Source organism: Acanthochromis polyacanthus, chromosome 3 (assembly GCF_021347895.1).
Source record: "Acanthochromis polyacanthus isolate Apoly-LR-REF ecotype Palm Island chromosome 3, KAUST_Apoly_ChrSc, whole genome shotgun sequence".
Taxonomy (NCBI): Eukaryota; Metazoa; Chordata; class Actinopteri; family Pomacentridae; genus Acanthochromis; species Acanthochromis polyacanthus.
This window is the reverse complement of record NC_067115.1, coordinates 10,074,193-10,094,732: the sequence shown is the minus strand read 5'-3', so window position 1 is coordinate 10,094,732 and position 20,540 is coordinate 10,074,193. Positions and strand designations below refer to the sequence as shown.

At 39.5% G+C, this 20,540-nt stretch overlaps 4 protein-coding genes across 4 annotated transcripts; 3 read left to right on the top strand and 1 right to left on the bottom strand.

Annotated features, from left to right (window-relative positions):
- Positions 1-321: 321 nt before the first annotated feature.
- LOC110963669 (myeloid-associated differentiation marker homolog) lies at positions 322-3,259 on the bottom strand. The gene has a single exon (XM_022212115.2). It carries the CDS (start codon positions 2,229-2,231, stop codon positions 1,329-1,331), a length of 903 nt encoding a protein of 300 aa, XP_022067807.1. The 5' UTR covers positions 2,232-3,259; the 3' UTR covers positions 322-1,328.
- Positions 3,260-10,007: 6,748 nt separating this feature from the next.
- Positions 10,008-11,179, top strand: LOC110963664 (perforin-1-like). Its single transcript, XM_051945141.1, has one exon. The coding sequence runs from the start codon at positions 10,278-10,280 to the stop codon at positions 10,815-10,817; it is 540 nt and encodes a 179-aa protein (XP_051801101.1). The 5' UTR covers positions 10,008-10,277; the 3' UTR covers positions 10,818-11,179.
- Positions 10,820-12,309, top strand: LOC127533298 (perforin-1-like). The gene is made up of 2 exons (XM_051945926.1): positions 10,820-10,843; positions 11,080-12,309. The coding sequence occupies exons 1-2, from the start codon at positions 10,820-10,822 to the stop codon at positions 12,295-12,297; spliced, it is 1,242 nt and encodes a 413-aa protein (XP_051801886.1). The 3' UTR covers positions 12,298-12,309.
- A 3,939-nt stretch (positions 12,310-16,248) lies between these two features.
- Positions 16,249-20,167, top strand: LOC127533060 (perforin-1-like). The gene is made up of 2 exons (XM_051945135.1): positions 16,249-17,333; positions 18,625-20,167. The coding sequence occupies exons 1-2, from the start codon at positions 16,798-16,800 to the stop codon at positions 19,799-19,801; spliced, it is 1,713 nt and encodes a 570-aa protein (XP_051801095.1). The 5' UTR covers positions 16,249-16,797; the 3' UTR covers positions 19,802-20,167.
- The last annotated feature ends 373 nt before the right edge of the window (positions 20,168-20,540 follow it).

Below are 20,540 nucleotides of genomic sequence, written 5' to 3'. Positions count from 1 at the left end.
AGTAATCGAGTCCGAGCTGCCGGACAACTGGCTTGTTACTCGACGATCGATTTTTCGATAGAGCTGCTTAACAGGCCTGGAGCGACTGAGCCAGATGTGAGAAGTAAACAGTGTAAAATGTAAATAAGTTATTATTATTACAGTGTTGGACAATGTTTTCTGGTTTATCAATGTAAGAAACAATAAAAATACAAAAAGTCTGGTAATATTACAGAATTTATAGAATATTAAAATTAAGCAACATCACTAACCATTTTTTAAATATACAGCCTTAGCTACAAAACATTCATCAGACAAGACTAAAAGATATTTTCCCAATTTTTAAGGCTTTGTTGTTACTTAAATAGCACATAGACTTATTAATGCAATGCATAGCTTGTTTGTGTGAATAACAATCACGAGTATTTAGTCTTTACAAACTTTAAAGCTGAATTGATTGCTTGATTTTATTTATATTCAAAATATTAACTATGAAACACAGTTGATACAAGTGTATTTGTGGAATATGAAAACATTTTGTATATTCTACATACAAGGTTCAGCCCTGTGATTTAAATAGAGGTCCATGGTAATGTAGTGTTGCCATCTAGTGTTGGTGAATGGCAACTAGCCTCCTTAAATTGAGTTAAGCTTGCAAATATTTGAGGGCTTGATCTGAAAGACAGCATTACGCTCAGAATTTTCACTAACTTTCATTGATAAGAGAAGCCTTTTGATATTGGTCTGACCCTTTTGGGGGCAAACTTCTTCTCTGTCCATTGCATCATGCTGTCAGAAATGATATCTGTATCTTACAGTCACTGGACTAAGGAGAGTCTGTTCAGTGGTCATGCTATCGAATCATTTTCCTCAAAAGCCACACATAAATATTTAATTAATGTTTAACTCAGTGACTGAGAATTTATCAGTAGTTGAACAGTCAAATTGTGATGTACAACTAGTCAAAAAAAAAAAAAGAACAGAAATTATATTTATACTTTTAACACACACACCAGTACACACAACCCACAATATGTCCATAAACAATGGATCTGTCACATAACCCACCTTTAGCAGTTGTACAGTTTGTGTGTAATAAGGAACTGAAAGATAAATGACATATACCTCTTTCGCTTCAGTAAAATCATTCCCACATATAAAACTCAGTGGAACACTCCAATTTGATTATGGATGTCAGCTTTATACAATTTGTTGATTTTAAGTTTACTATCCAGAAAGAATTTGATGACATAGCGATGATTGGGAGCAAAAACATTCAGTGTGACTGTTACATACTTGCAATAGTCATGGTTTTCTCGTAAACTTTTACATACTTCACATGTTGAACTTCACACGTGGTTCCTGTCACACAATTGTTTAATAGAGAAGGCAAGATCCACTGTGTAAGCAAACAGTGTGATACTGGAAACCACCGTTTCCATAACCACGCGATTAAACACCTCCATGTTTTTGGTGGAGGCACTTTGTCCGTGGCCTCTTAGCTGCAGTATCTTGGTGAAACAAATCACTGTCGCCAACATGTAGAGCAAGACCCCGATCAGACTGAAGCCTGCCAAAAATCTGTCAAAAGGAAGGGGGCATCGCTTGGCAAAGTCACCCAAAATTACCACCAGTGTGACTGCAGACAGGAAGACACAGACACCGCACGACACGCCAGACGCCCATAGTTGCCACCAATGAACTTTACCGGTCAGCATAAAAACTTCCACAAGCAGAGTTATCATCTGGCAGCCTCCCCACAGCTGGAGTATCTTCAGGATGCCTGGCATGCTGCCCATGTAGCCTCTCTGCTCCTGGGGTTGGGTACCGAGCACGAAGGACTCGGAGGTGTAGGCCAAGGTGGTGAGACAGGAGGCCACTGCTGCCGCCACAGGGCGCGGCGATATTTTTGTATGATCCATGATGATCCAAGGGAAAATCACAGAAGCGCTGAGACTCATCAGAGCTCCCAGCACAGCCACCGTCATCGTCAGGTTCTTCCACGAAATTGGGATGAGGCTGTGAAACTGGATGATGCTGAGAATGTGGATAAGGAGGGTCAGGGTGAAGAAGAAGCACCAGGTAAACATGCAGAAGATCTTGAACGTGTTGTGGCCATTAAGATGGTTTAAGTCCTCATGTTCCAGTGAGGCCACAAGACTCAGGGCTGTACAGCAGAATAACACTTCCAATGTTCGCACCAGGAAAAGAGGACTGGTGAAGTCTCTGGCCTCTAGTACAATCACAGGCATTGCCACAGTGTTTAATTTGAGTAATCCGGAAGACAGAATATCTCAGTCTTTCCTCAAGATGAAAATCTTCAGATTTTTTAACAAAATGTCCACCCAATCTTTGGCTTTAAAAAATAATCCAGTAGAGTCCATGAAAAGAAACAGCTGAAACAAATCTTAAAAACAAAAAAATCTCTTGAACCATCAAGTTCTTTTCCTATCTTCTGTCCCCAAGTGTTTCATCATGTAACACAAAGAGTCACACTTCAAAATAGTAACTCTTGGGATGTTTTTTTTAATTTTTTGCACCGTTGCTGTCAAAGCAGACCTCGCCTACTTCCTTTTTGAGGCTGCAGCAGTGCACTTTCAGTCTCACTAGATGTACGTGTAAATGACCACAATAGAAAGCAAATGCAAACAAAGCTACCTTCCTCCCACCTTCAGCTCTCATGAAATTTTGTTCCTTTTTTGTGTGGCACCAGTGATAAACTGAGGCGTTGTTTAGAAGTTGTCCTGTATGCAGTGCGTTTGTGTTAGGACAAGATTTGTTGATTTGTTGAGAGCTGTAGATCATCTCAGCAGATCTGTTTGTGGGTGTAAACCTACTCTACCCTCAAGGGAGATGAATCTGATATTGTGAAGAGCATCTGGTTTCCTTTTTCAAATGACAGCACTTGGAAACATATTTGAGCTGTGTGAATAGAACTGAGTGTTTGTGCCAGCAGCAAGCTGTAAATCTTTTATTGCCTGATTGTATTCATGCATGGGAATGTCTTTGTCATTTGAATGTATGCACTGTAAAGAGGTTTACAGTGGAGGAAGAATGCCATGTTTTCACAAGGTCTATGTAAATGTGTTCCCCATGTGTGTGTGTGTGTGTGTATTTACACAAGCACAAAGTGTCCTCAGAGGATCCCGACCAATCACTTTGCCTCTGTGTATCGGCACACCTGCTCTCTGTGTTATAAATAGACGGTGGATACATCAATTCCCTCGTGTCACACAGCACAAGTTCAAAAACTTCTGTTTTGACAGAAGGGAGAAGACACGCTCCACAAAGACTGAAACAACTGATAAGCAGTGGCAGTAATGGCTGTGATGTGCATATCAGGAATTTGTTTTCATCTGTACACTGCTTATTAAACACTCAGATGTAACCTGATCAGTTTACTGCTGTCTTAGTTAGCAAATTATCTCATCCTTCTTACAGTGAAATACAGTGACTTACATATTTATTGCTTGTTTGCACCAACTATACTAAAACTACCAAGTCTAACTCTGCAGTGTAGAAACAATGTTTCCAGATTTTGGTTCAGTAACATCAGTTTTAGTTTGTATATCTGAGAGAAGATACAACACAAGCAAGGATCTTGTCAGGAGAAAACAACGTGGACAAGTGCTATAAAACAAAGACAGAAGGTTGCTCTTTTATAGGCTGATAGATTCACTCAATGAAAGATGTCTGCATGCAGTGTGTCATTGTTTGTGCCCTCCTGTGGTAAAAATACAAACTGCAACTTTTCAGATGGAATATGTGCAGGAGAGATAAAATGCAGCCTGTGGTACTGCATAAACAGCAGAAGATGGTGAACTTATGTAGTGGAATTAAATCCAGATTGTATTAACAAGCGTTTTACAAATAAAATATGCAGCTAAAAATTGAGAGGTGCACATACTTTTGTTTTCACAATGAGTTCTGGTTTGTGTACTCCATACCTTTGACTGTATTTGAGTTGCTCAAGCTGTATTTTGGAGGAGATATTTATTCAGTGCAGCAATGATGATTGATGATTGAGAAGGCAGTTATAACTCTCCCTTTAAAGTGTTACTTACTGTGGGATCTTTTTTATTGCAATTTGAAATCCTATATATGCAACGTAAAGTGATTTAGATGAATAATTTATAATTGTTGTTAAGTTATTTTTTCAGCTTTATTTGACAGATCAGTGAAGAGGCAGACAGGAAAGTGGGGAGAAGACATGCAGTAAAGGGTCACGGGCAGGAATCAAACCCAGGCCACTGCATTGGGAACAATAGTCCCAGTTGAGGGCTCGCCTGCTCAACCAGCTGAGTTATCTGGGCACCCTGAAAAATGCACTGTTTTAATCTTAGGTTTGGTTATTTTTCCCTTCTGAACTGCACATTACAAATCATTCATTCACTTGACTGTTTTAAAGTTGAAAATCTGATTTTTACAGTTTCTTGCTCTAAAAATGGTGTAATGTTGGAGAATTTAAAAAGCAAACAACGACATTTCTTTCAAACCCAGCAGTGGTTTTCATTGTCCAGAGGATCAGTGGAAGAAATTGTAAAAATAGATTTTGTCAAAGTCCTGTTCAGGGTGTCACCCCCTTTGCCCTAAATCAGCTGGGATAGGCGCCAGCCCTTCCGCGATTAAGCGGTGTAGATAATGGATGGATTTTGCCATATAAAATTATTTTTTTGCCAATGTTGATTTTTGACTTTGCAGTCACTAATAAAAGGCCTTAAAAAACTACATTTTCTTTTCAAAAATCATTACTGCTAGCAGGACTTAGGGAGACAAAACAACAGACTGTAGCTATCTTTGGATGTGAAATGTTTTTGTGATTTCAGCTCATTGGCGTGTGAAAGAGTGTTGCCTAGGATTGTATACATCAGTCTAGCGGGGCTTTACATTTGTAGACACAAACACTTGACCATTACAGTGCTGACTGATAGAAACAGAAAGGAAAAAAAGCACTAGGAATTGAGTTTGTTTCTTGAACTGTAAGACAAACAGCAGTCTCTGGGTGGTGTTCTTGGACATGAAATAAAACAATGAAATACACATCTTAAAACTTGCACACATACTTTTGTTTTCACAATGAATTTTTTGCAACACTAAACCTATCATTGCAGTTGAGGGGCACACAACAGTATAAGTCTAGTGGGGTTTTACATTCACTGGCACCAACATTCAAAAAGAAGCAAATAAGGTTTGTTTCTTGATCAGTAAGGCAATGCAACAAGGAAAATAAGGGATTAACTAAAAAGCTATTTCAACAGTAATGGACATCATACACAAATAAGGAAAACATATGTAAGGAGTTTCGGGAAAAAAATTATACCACATGAAACTTTGCAGGACTCCGTCGTCTTCAGCAGCACTTGTTTAAACTTTCAGACGTTTTCCTCCAAAGAGCCTGATTCAACATGTAAAGAAGGCCCGAAGTAGAGTTATTAAAGTGGCACACATAATATAGAAAGCATGCTGGGGGAAAATATGAAGCTTCCTGTTTCCAAAGAAAGAATCGACCACATGAGACAAAGTGTGAAAGAGATCAGAGAAGTAACACCAAAAAAAGAACAGACTTGTGGCATTTTTGGTTTATGTGAGTTCCAATGATCGATTACTGTTCTTCTAGCGAAGACAAGTGTGTTCCTATTCTGCTGAAATGCAACCATTAGTCCAACATGAAGAAAATTTACATATCACAAACTCTGTCTCAGTTTGATGCATCTGCAGACTTGCAGAGCACAGTTTCATTGCATGACACAGGAAGCTCTGTATGCCTCTCCTGAGATGGTTGTTACTATGATTTTTACTGTAAATGCCATAATTTCCTTCTTAGTGTCTTTAATTTTGCTTTTATTAATTGTCTCATTTGACATTTGTTTTATTGTGAAGCACATGGCAACATTGTTTTTTTAAAGGTGCAATACACGTACAGTTATTATTATTATTATTATTAGTAGTAGTAGTAGTAGTAGTAGTCCCAGTAGCAGTAGTAGTACTAGTAGTAGCAACAGTAGTAGTAATAGTAGTAGTAGTGTAGCAACACTATAACTGGGGAAGACATTTGTTCATCCATTGTGTTAACTGTGAAAACACCTTTCCCTACTTACATTCAGTCAAAAAGGCTCAAATTTAAAGTTCATGACCTGCACCTAATCAGATTGTTCGACATAATATCTTATCTTTATCTGGAAACTCCCAGGTGATTTCACCTTTTGCTGGTTTGCGTTTCAATCAACCAATATAACTATAAAGGTTCCATTTAGTTGTTCAGTACTGAAGGAATTTGGGGGATGTGGGATTCTTTCGTGCAGAGTTTCAGGTTGAACATGAACCTAAAGTATGATAGTGTCAACTGACGAAGACGACAACAACAACAAAAATGCAGATTTTGAATTTACTTTCTTGGAATCCAATGTGTCTGTATGCTCAACAGAAAATGCCTACATGGCTTATTCAGTATTCAATACGGAATACAATCTCTCTTTGTAGTTCCAGCCAAAGTTTCATAAATAAAAATGAAGCAGATGCAGAATGGACTTGTAGAAACAATTCTGCACCAGTCTTTAACTGGAAAACACGGTTTATTAGTGTGTGCGCTTTGATTCAGGATTGTTAAAACATACCTACAGTACATGTGAGATATATGATTCTACATATCAATGACATAAATCTACTGCAAAATTAAACTTCCTCATTCCAGTTAATAGTTAAACCACACAAGAGACAGTGTGAAATATGTGAGTATGAGAGAAGAACAAAAAAGAACAACAGTCATATGTGTGACATTTGGGTCCACATGGCGTGAGAACAGGACAGTCTGCTGTTCAAACATTAAAACTGTGTATTCTGTCCTCTTATGCTGCTGAAAGGCAAATCTTACACGAAATCAGTTTACTGTCAAATACCTGCTTATTATGATGATACCTTAGAAGAAGATTTAGGTTTGCTATGGCAAAAATCTCTCATTGTAAAAATAGAAATAAGATCATTTTCAAGTGTTTTAAGGTGGGATGCATCTGCAAACGTGCAGCACAAAAAAGGACAATGTTCTACGGTATGACACAAGAATAATCATCTATAAATCAGAATTGACACGACAACTTACTGTTATAATCATTATTTCTGCTCCATGTTTAAGTGCTTTTTATATTAAAATTATGTCATTATTAATAATACATTATTTTACAGTAGAATGAGGTGTATTGTTTAATGCTGACACTAGACTTCTCAAAAATACAGTGTATTTATGCTACATATTCATATAGTGTTGCCACCACAATCCACATTAACTGCAACAACCTGCAATATTTTATTTTTGGAAAATATGTAAACACCACTATAAATTGCAGAAATATGACATAAATAGCAATATGTTTTTAATAATTATGATCCAGAATTGACACTGTTTAACATTTGAAAATACATATCCCACTAAAATAATGATGATGATGGATTTAATACTACAAACATTACACAAAATACTACTTTACTTGACTATGATACATATCGAGAGTGTAACCCTACAGTTTTACTAATTATAGAGAAAACCTATCAAACATATTAATAAAGCTAAAAACTGCAGTTACAGAACTTAACCAAACTAATACAAACTGTGGCTAAAACCCTACGGTGTTATTAATTTAGGAAGCAGACCAGACTTTAATTTGGAAATTGTATTTACATGCATGTAATAGGCCCTACAGTCTACACACAACAACTTCAAAAGTCTCCACATTTCCTACCATTGTAAGCAGACCAATAAAAAAAAGCTTCAGGTAACAGCTAGAATATCTTGAAATAATTATTTTCTCTCACCAAGGTTGAGGCTTGTTGAAGAAAGTCTGTGCTGTGATTCGGTTCAGTTTAAATCTTTACTGCCATATGTACAGAGACCACTCAGCTTTACTCTGCAATGATACATTTTTTTTTGCCTAGCATTTCCCAAAGATAATCACAAAGAGCAGCAAATGAAATATCAAGCTGTTGAGACATTGATAGTGCAGGATTTGTACCATGCAGTTATGGAAAAATGGGCATGCGAGCCTCAAACAACAGAGTACAGTCAAATTTCAGGAAGAAAATAAAATATCATGACAGCACACAATATGCTTTTTGCATACTGTGTTATGGAGAGAGGGTAAGCGGGATCCTAAGTAATCAGTAAGTTATAAGGTGTCCACATTCCATCCATGAAAAGCAGTGTACATATTGAATTATGTTCATGATAATATACTTTACCAATTTAAAAACAATAGTAAATACATTTAGTTCATGTAGTACTTTAAACACAGCAATCACTACAGTGCTTTGACATACATTTAAAACCACAACACCCACAAGTCCAGCCAAAAGTCAAAGGTCAAGTCACTGCTATTAGTTGTTGATTTAGAGAGGTAAGATTATCATTTTGAGTTAGTTCAATTAAATTTTAAGGTTAAAACCCTACAATATTACTAATTATGCAAATCTTTTTAATGTTATTTTATTTTAACCTTTATTTCCTGTTATATTGAAATCTATTTTTTTTCTAGGGAGACCTAGCCAAAGGTAGACCAGTAAATTTACCTGACAAATTTAAATATCAGGGTTAAGACCCTACAAAAAAAGCACACTTACCTCACTAGTTTTAATGTGAAAAACATGCAAAAATAGAACAATTCTATAGGGGGGCAAATACTTTTTCATGCCACTGTATGTAATAGTCCCTAGATAGGGAGATGGGATAGAGCCTATGACAAGTCTAAAGAAAGGAAGTGGACTTTTCAAAATAAAAGTATCAAGTTAGCAGAAACAAGAAGATGACCAGAGATTCTGGAATATGCTGGCATTTCAACATAAAGACAACACCATATTGCTTCCCCCATGCTAGAATGATACAAATAAAATCCCCCTGATGTTCAAAGGAGCTTCCCAAACAGTATTTTTTTCTGTCTTTTTCTCACACAAACCCATTGATAGACAAACCATCGGTATGTTTGGGTCTATTTTTAAAATAAAAGCCTGTACCCAGCAACAGAGCTTTGCGAGCAGCTATATTGTAAACTGTATTTATTTGTTTATTCATTCATGTATTGTTAGATATTGGTTTCATAACTTTTGAAAACTTTTAAAAGTATCCTGATGTCTATTATTTCATATTTCTTACACTCAAACGATCCAGATCGTCAAACAAATATGTATAGTTAACATTACACAGAGATAACCCACAAAACACTAAATATTGTTTTGAAATTATGGTTTATTGAAGACATGTTGAAAATCTATATCACCCCTGCAAAAAAAGTAATCACACCACCTAAACCGAATAACTGGTTGGTCCCTTGGCAGGAACAACTGCAGTTAAATGTTTGTTAAAGCTTGTGATCAGTCTTTTACACCACCATGGAGGAGTTGTTGTCCACTCTTCTCTGCAGAATAGTTTTAATTTGGGCACGCTAGATGGTTTTTGAGCATAAAGTGACATTTTAAATTAGAGTTGCTTGTATGAATTTGGATCAGTCATGTTGAAATATTCTTTTTTTGAAAACAAATGCTAGATGAACCTTTATGTTCCTTTTGGTCAGTATTGGTTTGTGCTTTGCAACTCTCCATGGATGTCATTTTCACTCAGTGTCTTCCTTTTTGTGGAATCATGTAGACGGACCTGAACTGAGGCCAGTAAGGCCAGGAGATCTTTTGATGTTTGGTTCTTTTCTCCTGGATGAGATGCTAATGAGCTCTTGGAGAAATGTTGGTAGGCTTACTACTCCTGGGAATGTTCACTACAGTTCCATGTTTCTCCACTTGTGGATAATGACTCTCAGTGTGGTTTTCTGGAGTCTCCGTTTTCACTTTTATATTTTTTAAGAAACTACAATTCTTAATTGTTTTTCTTTTATACCTTCATGCATACCTATTACTTTTTTTCTGTTGTTGTAATGTGCTACAGTATCACCACAAAACAACAGTTTCTCATGTGGTCATTTAATAAAGTGTGAAGTAAGTGGAAAAAAATGACTCATTCTGTCATTGTGGGTGTTAAAAAAAAAAGGAGTTTAATGGAGATGGTTGAGCATCAGATCTGTGAGAATCGCATTCTCAATCAAAGCTCCACCCACAAATCAATACTATAAAATTGGTCAGGTATTGGAAGCTACTGACCAGAGCTTGCTGCCGACAGTCAAGGTTAGGCCTCTCAGTCCTCCTGTGTGTGCAACAGATACTCTCATTTAGAGTTCATATAAAATTCTTCCTAGTCCTCACTGTATGTTTAAAGTTTGTGTTGGCTGACTTTGTGTTTTTGTTCACTGTTTGACTCTTTCCTACAGATGGCAAGGCTGTGGCATCTCCTGCTCCTGTGCTGGACATTCAGTCCTCTCTGTCTTACATCCAGGTCATGCTTCACTGGGACACCACAGCAGTGTAAACAGGCTGACTTTGTCCCTGGTTACAACCTTGGGGGAGAAGGTCTTGACATCGTCACCATGGAGAGGAAAGCTGCCTATGTCATCGACACCGAAACCTGGAACCTCGGCAATGGCACCTGCAGGCTGTACCCAAACAGCTACATGAACAGGAAGAACCAGAAAGTCCCGGTTTCTGTTGTGGACTGGAGAAGCTACTCCAAGTGCAACTTGAAGGTCTCAAATACGCTCTACGATTCTGCTGAAACCCTTGTTAATGATTCCACATCATCCGTGTCCAATGACTGGAAGGTTGGCCTCGACATCCCGGTAGACCCTTCAGTCAAGATTGGGGTTGGTCTTGGAGGTTCCCACTCCAGAGCAGCAGAATTTGCCATGAAAAAGTCAAAACAAAACCGCTACACCTTCTTTCGTCATTCCATCTACTGTAACTTCTATGGGTGAGTATGTGGACACATATTTGTGTTATTGTTATTCATCATAACAGTTTTGTGTCTTCTTTGTGTCTTGTGATCTATTTTTGTCATTTTGTGTCTCCTTTGCATCATTTTGTCTCGTTTTGGGTCATTTTGTCTAACATTTTGTTATTTTGTGCATTTTGGTCATGGTGTGTAGTTAGTTCACCTGGAGGCTTTGCTTTGTGCTCTGATAATTTGACATTAATAGCAGAAACCAACAATCAACAATGATGTTTCATGGGACTTAGGCAAACACTAACTTTTTTTATATACTTTCTGTGCTCCACAGCTACAGGCTGGTAACAAATCCTCCTCTGAGTCATGACTTTCAATCAGCTGTGAACTCTCTTCCCCCCTACTCCTTTAAAACTGGGGTCTCCTATCGTAACCTGATTGACACTTATGGTACACATTACATTACACAAGTGTTGCTAGGAGGAGAAATCAAAGCAATCACTGCTGTCAGAACCTGTGAGGCAACTATGAACGGAATGACGGCGACAGAAGTCAGTGACTGTTTGTCAGTCGAGGCCTCAGCGACCTTTGCACAGTCTGCGAGTATTGAAGCCATGACAAAACACTGTGAGGCAGAGAAGAAGAAGCTTGGCTCTGGTCAAAGATTTAGCAGTGTATTTAATGAGCGTGAGACAGAGGTGACTGGAGGAAACATCGATGGAGCCGATGTCCTCTTTCAAGGCCAATCCAACCCCTCTGTCTATAACAGCTGGCTGAACTCACTGAAAACCGCACCCGATGTCGTCCGATACAACCTAAAACCTCTGCACACCATCCTGCCAAGCGGTCATCCTGCCAGCGCTGGGCTGAAGCGAGAGGTGGAGCAGTACATCAAGAACAATGCCGTAGTGAAAAAATGTTCTGAGTCCTGTCTGATTGGGCACAGATCCAGCAAGAGGGATCTTTGTGCTTGTGTCTGCAACAGTAACCAGAATGTCAAGTCAAACTGTTGTCCTGCTGGGAAAGGTCTCGCAACACTGAAAGTATTCAGGCTTTATGCTCAGGGTCTGTATGGTGACAAGTGGACTCAGACAGATGGTTCAGTGGAGGTTAATTATGATGGTCAGACAAAGCGCACAGTCATCATTAGTAACAACGACAACCCTGCATGGTCAGAAAAGTTTGAATTTGGACAGATCAAAATTAACATGATGAACAAACTCACATTCAGGGTTTATGATGAGGACACTTACTGGAACAGCGATCTGATTGGTAGCTGTTCATTCGACCTCCGCAGTGGGAAGGTGACAGACAGCTGCATGTTTAACCATGGCACCTTCTTCTTTTCCTACGTAGTCGAGTGTGCACCAAGCCTTAGTGGACACCAGTGTCAAGAGTACAGCCCTTCACCCATGAGTCCGTCTTTGGCTGAGATCTTCCACACCAGAAACGGGATTCTTGCTGGAAAGTCAGGCATGAATTCCACTGCATCAGTCAGTCAGGCAGGTTGAGGAGCACTGGTGCTGATTAGAGATGAGAGGAGAAGAGAATAAGAGTTTTTTTGCTTGTAGTTTGTAGAATCCTTTCTTTCAATAATCATATACTTTTCATAAATTCTCAGTATTAGTGTTTTTTGTGCTTCTTTCCCGTTTGTTACAATATTTAGCAATAAAGCATCCACAAAGACAATACGTGTATGTGAGGGTTTTTTTTTTTTGCACTTTTGTGGTTTAGGTGTAAAATAGAAATGTACTCTCATAACAGCATAAGCTTCAGACATTTGATAGAAAGGTACACTGTAATGAAAATCACTGCTTTTAGGAGTTTTATCTGTAATTTATTTGAACAATTTCCTGTTATTTTAGAGACTTTATATGTTTTGTTAAATCACACAAAAATTTAATCATCAAGAAATATTATGTATATTATAAATGAAGCTACTGAGTAACTTTTAGGAATTTCAAGCCATGATTTCTAAAAGTATTCCAGACTCCCAATGACAAGTCTGCCAACTGTTATCGTCCCAATCATGAACCTCACTAATTAAACAACAAATAGAGAGCAAATTTGTGCTGTACCCATGAAACTGTGATAATTAGTTTTGCATAAATTTGATTTGGCTTTCCCACGTTTGGCCTGGATTGTATATAAATATATACAAGTACAATCCAGGCCAAACGTGGGGAAGCCAGATCAAATTTATGCAAAACTAATTATCACAGTTTCATGGGTACAGCTGTGCCGGCGCTGTGTCGCTCCACACTGACACCTGCTGGCTCATAAAATTATTGCAGATAAAATTTACATTTAATTAAATATTTTTTAAAATTTAATTGTAATTTTAAAAAAATATGACATTATATATATATTTTATTTTTATATATTTTTATTTATTTTATATTTTTCTATCCGTGTATTTAAACAAATACACGGATAGAAAAATCCGTGTATTTGCCTCGGGTACATGTCACAGCAGGTACCTGAGGCTCAGATGCAGGAAATGAACGAATAGACAGATTTGCAACAACAACAGATTTATTCTCAGGACCAGGAAGAATATAGAACTACAACCGGACCCGGAACCAGCTGTACAACTCAGGGTGAACTCACGGAACCAACCTAGGAGCCTCTAGAGGCAGGGAAAACTAATAACAAAAACAAACCCAAAAGCTAAGGTTAACCCACTGTTGGTGACACGAAGGCAGGAGAACAAAATAACAAGGGAAAACTAACTAACAAAAACTAAGCAACCAGAGCTCTGTACTGAAACCCAAAAGCTCAACCCAAACTGCTCTTGACTATAAGGAGCTAACACAGCCGCTATGCTAGCCTTGGGAGATTAGTATAACCTGTGTCTGATGACACCAGGGCTGGGGGACCTTGCTGCCTCGGGGGGAGGGGGGCTGACAACAGATGGTTTTCCTTGACCCAGCAGAATCCACAGAGGACCAGGAGCAGACCAAGGAGCCGGAGGAGTCAGGTAACCAAAAGCAACGTCCAGCATCAAACGACGACTGACGACGGTTCTGATAGGACGCAAGGACCTGATTAGCTGGCCTCCACCTGCACATGATCTGCTGATTACAGATGACACACACCTGGACTCCTCATCAGCACAGCACACACCTGCAAAGAGAAAGAGTGCAAGGCCGAGGGCAGAGAGAGCCCTGCCACAGCTCACAGCCTAAGCTGTGGCTGTTACAAAACATGTGATTGCATGTTTTAATACCTTATTTTGCAAAGAAATTAACACATTGTTGCCATCTGCAGATTGAACTTTAAAGAAAAGAGCCTTTATTTGTCACGTTGAGATAAAACTGAATAAAATGTTCCCTCTCCAGACTTTACAGCAGAGCCTGGAAGTTGCCTAATCTCAGACCAGCTCTGTCCCAGCAGGGCCATACATTCATCATGCCTGTTTGACTGTAGTGGAAAAACAAAATATAAACGTGCGAGTGCGAGCTCTCCCTCGTCGATAGAGTGCTTTGAATTTCATTATGCAACAAGCTGTCCGACCGTTATAAACGAGGCCCGTGAAAGTCCCCACAAACACAGCAAAGGTTCTGGAACTGAACTCCGGGACAGAGGTTGGACTCTCTTCTTTTCTGGAACTGCCCAAGATGAATGGCATCAGGTGGGTGTAGGGATACTCACAAGCCATTGGGTCAGCTGCACTTTGCTGTAGTTTTCCTCTGACAATGGAAGGGTCACCTCTCTGCAACTTCATGTTGCAGAAGGGAAAACTCTGACTATTGTTTGTGTTTATGCACCGAACAGTAGTCTCTGGGTGGTGTTCTTGGATATGAAATAAGACAACAAAATATACAGCTTCAAATGTGTACACATACTTTTGTTGTCACAATTTGTTTTGTTTTTTGTGACACTAAACCTATCATTGCAGTTGAGGGTTACACAGCAGTAGTGGGGTTTTACATTCACTGACACCAACATTTCCCCATTTTAACTGATTCAAACAGAAGCAAACGGCTTGTTTCTTGATCAGTAAGGGAACTTAACAAGGAAAATAAGTGATTAACTAAAAACAAATGCGACAGTAATCAACATCGGACAGAAATAAAAAGAAAGCACATGTTGTATGGAGTTTTGGAGCAAAATTATGGTGCACATGAAACTTTACAATATTTCGTCTTGACAAGCACTTGTGTAAACTTGTGTGTTCCTATGAAGACTCTGACTCCATATGTCAGATTCATGACGGTCTTGAGTAGAATTACAGATACGCCACAAACGGTATACAAGGAACCCTGAAAAAAATAAAGTTTCATTATTACAAGAAAAGAGTTCAACCACATAAGACAAAGTGCGAATCGTGTCAGGTGAGCACAACTGAATGAAAAGCAAAACATTTTTTTTGTTATTCATTGTTGCAGAGTTGCGACCATTATTCTAGTAAAGAAAAGAATTGTGAGTTCTTATTCTGCTGAAATGCAACAATTAATCCAACATGAAGCTAATTTCTATATCGCAACCTCTGCAAAGCAAAATGTGTGATCATGTCACATCACACTTTTAGAGCCAGCTGTCTCAGTGTGGTGCATCTGCAAACTTGCAGAGTACAGTTTCGTCATGTGACACAGGAAGCTCTGTATGCCTCTCCTGAGATGACTATCACTATGATTTTGACTGTAAATGGTATTACTTGCTTATTAATTTCTTTGAATTTGTTTTCATTATCTATCTCAGTTGACGTTTGTTTCATTTAAATCCCTTTGCAACTTTATTTTTGAAAAGTGCTATACAAATAGAGTTATTAAAATTAACATAATAGTGGATTTGGCTAATTCATCATGTGTTAGCACTGCAGTGTTTCTCCCCACACTTGCACTCAGCTTAAAAGGATAACATTTAAACTTCTTGAACAATAGAAAAAGACAACTGACAAATTGACAGGGGGTGTTCCCTTCGCTGTTGCCCATCTGCCTGTCCTGGAGTGGTCCTGCCAGTTCTCTGAGCCTACAGGAGTCTTCCCGTCTGTCTGTTTTGCTTTGATAGTCTGTTTCGGACTCTTTCATTTTGTTTTGGGACCCAACCTGTTTTTGACTACGGGGCCTGCTTTTGTGTTGTGGACACTTCTGTTTCTGACTACCAGGTCTGCATTATGCCCGATTATTGTGCTTTTGTACAATAAGCTTGATTGTGTGTCTCTCGAGTCGTGCATTTGAGTCCATACATTGACTGCAATTTTGTGATAGAGCTTCCAGGAAAACCTGCACCTAAACTATGACAGTGCAACACTGACAAACGCATGAGAAACAGCGTGAAATATGTGAATATGTGAGATGAACAAAATGGAAAAAAGGCCAAATGTGTGACATTTTGGTTTGTATAGTGTAATAACAGGGCAATTTGCTGTTCAAATAGTAAAACTTTGTATTCTGTCCTCTTATGCTGCTGAAAGGTTAATCTTACATGAAACAAGTTTACAGTTAAAACAGTTGCTTCTTGTGATGACAAGATTTAAATTGTTATTGCACAAATCTCATGATAGAAAAATGTGTTTAAAGGTGGGATGCATCTGCAAACCTGATCATTTTTTCACATTTACATTCTTCAGAAAAGAAAATTCTTAGGAGTTCAAGCATATAATTTTCAACCAGCTGCTGTAATGTGTTAAGGTGTCACCGCACAACAACAGTTTCTCATGTGGCCATTTAATACTGTGAAGGTGGGTAAAAAATGACGCATCCTGTCATTTTGGCAGGTGTTAGAAAAGTGGTTAAATGGAGATGGTTGAGCATCAGATCTGTGAGAATCGCATTCTCAATCAAAGCTCCACCCACAAATCAATACTATAAAATTGGTCAGGTATTGGAAGCCACTGACCAGAGCTTGCTGCCGACAGCCAAGGTTAGTCCTCTCAGTCCTCCTGTGTGTGCAACAGATACTCTCATTTAGAGTTCATATAAAATTCTTCCTAGTCCTCACTGTATGTTTAAAGTTTGTGTTGGCGGACTTTGTGTTTTTGTTCACTGTTTGACTCTTTCCTACAGATGGCAAGGCTGTGGCATCTCCTGCTCCTGTGCTGGACATTCAGTCCTCTCTGTCTTACATCCAGGTCAGGCTTCACTGGGACACCACAGCAGTGCAAACAGGCTGACTTTGTCCCCGGTTACAACCTTGGGGGAGAAGGTCTTGACATCGTCACCATGGAGAGGAAAGCTGCCTATGTCATCGACACCGAAACCTGGAACCTCGGCAATGGCACCTGCAGGCTGTACCCAAACAGCTACATGAACAGGAAGAACCAGAAAGTCCCGGTTTCTGTTGTGGACTGGAGAAGTTTGTCCAAGTGCAACCTGAAGGTCTCGAGCATAGTCTACGATTCTGCTGAAACCCTTGTTAATGATTCCACATCATCCGTGTCCAATGACTGGAAGGTCGGCCTCGACATCCCGGTAGACCCTTCAGTCAAGATTGGGGTTGGTCTTGGAGGTTCCCACTCCAGAGCAGCAGAATTTGCCATGAAAAAGTCAAAAAAAGACCGCTACAACTTCTTTCGCCATTCCATCTACTGCAGCTTCTACAGGTGAGTATGTGGACACATATTTGTCTTATTGTTATTCATCATAATACATTTTCCTGTAAAATTACATAAAATACTGGCAGCCGGGATTGGCAGCATTTTACTGTATTTTTACATTGTTACAATTATAAGTTACCTTAACAGTTAATTACTGTATAACTGACTGCAGTACTATGTAGTAGAATATGAGGTTTACCGTTTAATACTGTAACTAGACTTTGCATAAATACACCATATTTTGGTCATTATTTCTCTGGTTTTAGTCATTTTGAGTCTGCTTTTTGTTGCTCAATGTCCGGTTTTTGTCATTTTTTTTTATTTCATTAATGTTATTTGTGTTTGTTCGGAACGGTTTTGTCTCCTCTCTCTTGTTTCTCGGTATTGTCATGTTGAGTCTCAATTTTGTTTTGCACCCGTTTCTTCTGTGTTCCATCATTTTCTGTCTCCTTTGTGTATCCTTTTGTGTCTTGTTTTTGGCATTTTGTAACATTTTTGTCATATGGTCTGTCTTTTGGGCTGCAGTGGAGTAATCGTTAGCACTTTCGCCTTGCAGCAAGAAGATCCCGGTTCAAATCCCGGGATGGGCCTGGGATCTTTCTGCATGTTCTCCCTGTGCATGCATGTTTTTTCTCCGGGTACTCCGGCTTCCTCCCACAGTCCAAAAAATATGCTGAGGACCAGCGCTCGATTTAGACGGTCGCCAGGTCGCCGCGTGTCGCCAGGAATGATAGGAGATTGATGACATCATACGTCGCAAATGGCGACCCGGTGACCGTCTAAGTCGAGCGCTCGGGTGGGCTGAACCGCGTATCATGTTTTCTTCATGGAGGCAGCCACTTCGTATGATGTCATCAATCTCCTATCATCGCGGCGATCTGGCGACCGTCTAAATCGAGCACTGTGAGGTTAATTGATTATTCTAAATTGCCCGTAGGTGTGAATGTGAGTGTGATTGTTTGTCTGTATATTTAGCCCTGCGACAGACTGGCGACCTGTCCAGGGTGTCCCCTGCCTTCGCCTGAGTCAGCTGAGATAGGCTCCAGCACCCCCCCGCAACCCTAGAGAGGATAAAGCAGTGTATAGAGAATGGATGGATGGATGGTCTCTCTTTTGCATCATTTTGTGTCTCATTTCTGTCTTTTTGTCTCACTTTATGTAGTTCTTCCAATGGGAAGCTTTGTTTTATAGTGCTCTGATAAGTTGGCATTAATTTCAGAAACCAACAATCAACAATGATGTTTCATGGGACTTAGGCAAACACTAACTTTTTTTATATACTTTCTGTGCTCCACAGCTACAGGCTGGTAACAAATCCTCCTCTGAGTCATGACTTTCAATCAGCTGTGAACTCTCTTCCCCCCTACTCCTTTAAAACTGGGGTCTCCTATCGTAACCTGATTGACACTTATGGTACACATTACATTACACAAGTGTTGCTAGGAGGAGAAATCAAAGCATTCACTTCTGTCAGGACCTGTGAGGCAACTATGAACGGAATGACGGCGACAGAAGTCAGTGACTGTTTGTCAGTCGAGGCCTCAGCGACCTTTGCACAGTCTGCGAGTATTGAAGCCATGACAAAACACTGTGAGGCAGAGAAGAAGAAGCTTGGCTCTGGTCAAAGATTTAGCAGTGTATTTAATGAGCGTGAGACAGAGGTGACTGGAGGAAACATCGATGGAGCCGATGTCCTCTTTCAAGGCCAATCCAACCCCTCTGTCTATAACAGCTGGCTGAACTCACTGAAAACCGCACCCGATGTCGTCCGATACAACCTAAAGCCTCTGCACACCATCCTGCCAAGCGGTCATCCTGCCAGCGCTGGGCTGAAGCGAGAGGTGGAGCAGTACATCAAGAACAATGCCGTAGTGAAAAAATGTTCTGAGTCCTGTCTGATTGGGCACAGATCCAGCAAGAGGGATCCTTGTGCTTGTGTCTGCAACAGTAACCAGAATGTCAAGTCAAACTGTTGTCCTGCTGGGAAAGGTCTCGCAACACTGAAAGTATTCAGGCTTTATGCTCAGGGTCTGTATGGTGACAAGTGGACTCAGACAGATGGTTCAGTGGAGGTTAATTATGATGGTCAGACAAAGCGCACAGTCATCATTAGTAACAACGACAACCCTGCATGGTCAGAAAAGTTTGAATTTGGACAGATCAAAATTAACATGATGAACAAACTCACATTCAGGGTTTATGATGAGGACACTTACTGGAACAGCGATCTGATTGGTAGCTGTTCATTCGATCTCCGCAGTGGGAAGGTGACAGACAGCTGCATGTTTAACCATGGCACCTTCTTCTTTTCCTACGTAGTCGAGTGTGCACCAAACCTTAGTGGACACCAGTGTCAAGAGTACAGCCCTTCACCCATGAGTCCATCTTTGGCTGAGGTCTTCCACACCAGAAACGGGATTCTTGCTGGAAAGTCAGGCATGAATTCCACTGCATCAGTCAGTCAGGCAGGTTGAGGAGAGCTGGTGCTGATTAGAGATGAGAGGAGAAGAGAATAAGAGTTTTTTGCTTGTAGTTTGTTGAATTCTTTCTTTCAATAATCACACATCCTTTCAGAAAGTCTCAAAATGAATCCATTTATGTGCTCACAAGAACCTATAATCCACTTTTTTATGTTTCTTTCCTCTTTACTCTGATATCTAGCAGCAATAAAGCATCCACAAAGACAATAAATGTGTCAGTGAGATTTTTGTTCATGTTTGTGGTTTAACTGTCTCGTATATGAAGGAACTGAAACCATTTTGTAACTTTTATCCTGTCTACCTCTTATATTAGGTGCTCTATCAGGATTTTCATTCATTAAAACTGAACTGGATGTTTGTTGTTTTATTTAAATTTCTGAGCAAAAGGTGTCTTATACTAAATTTCCATGCAGTGCCTTGCAATGTGTATACTTTATCTAAGAAAGCATGCACCGTAGAAGTACAAATTCTTGTACAAGTCAACAGCACCATCCTCTGGTCATCGACAAAGTATATTATTCTACTTGCATATGTATGTTAGGTGCATACATCTTGGGTTGAGGTCTGTGGAGCCACATGTTGCCCATTAACAAAAGCACTATAACTTAGATAGGCCAGACTCAAAATTGAAAGTCTAAGGTGAAGTTTATTGAAACACCTCAAACAGTCTATATGTTTTTGTTGCTGAGAAGCAAAGTAGGATAAAATGTGGCGTTAGAGTACGTCAGAACAC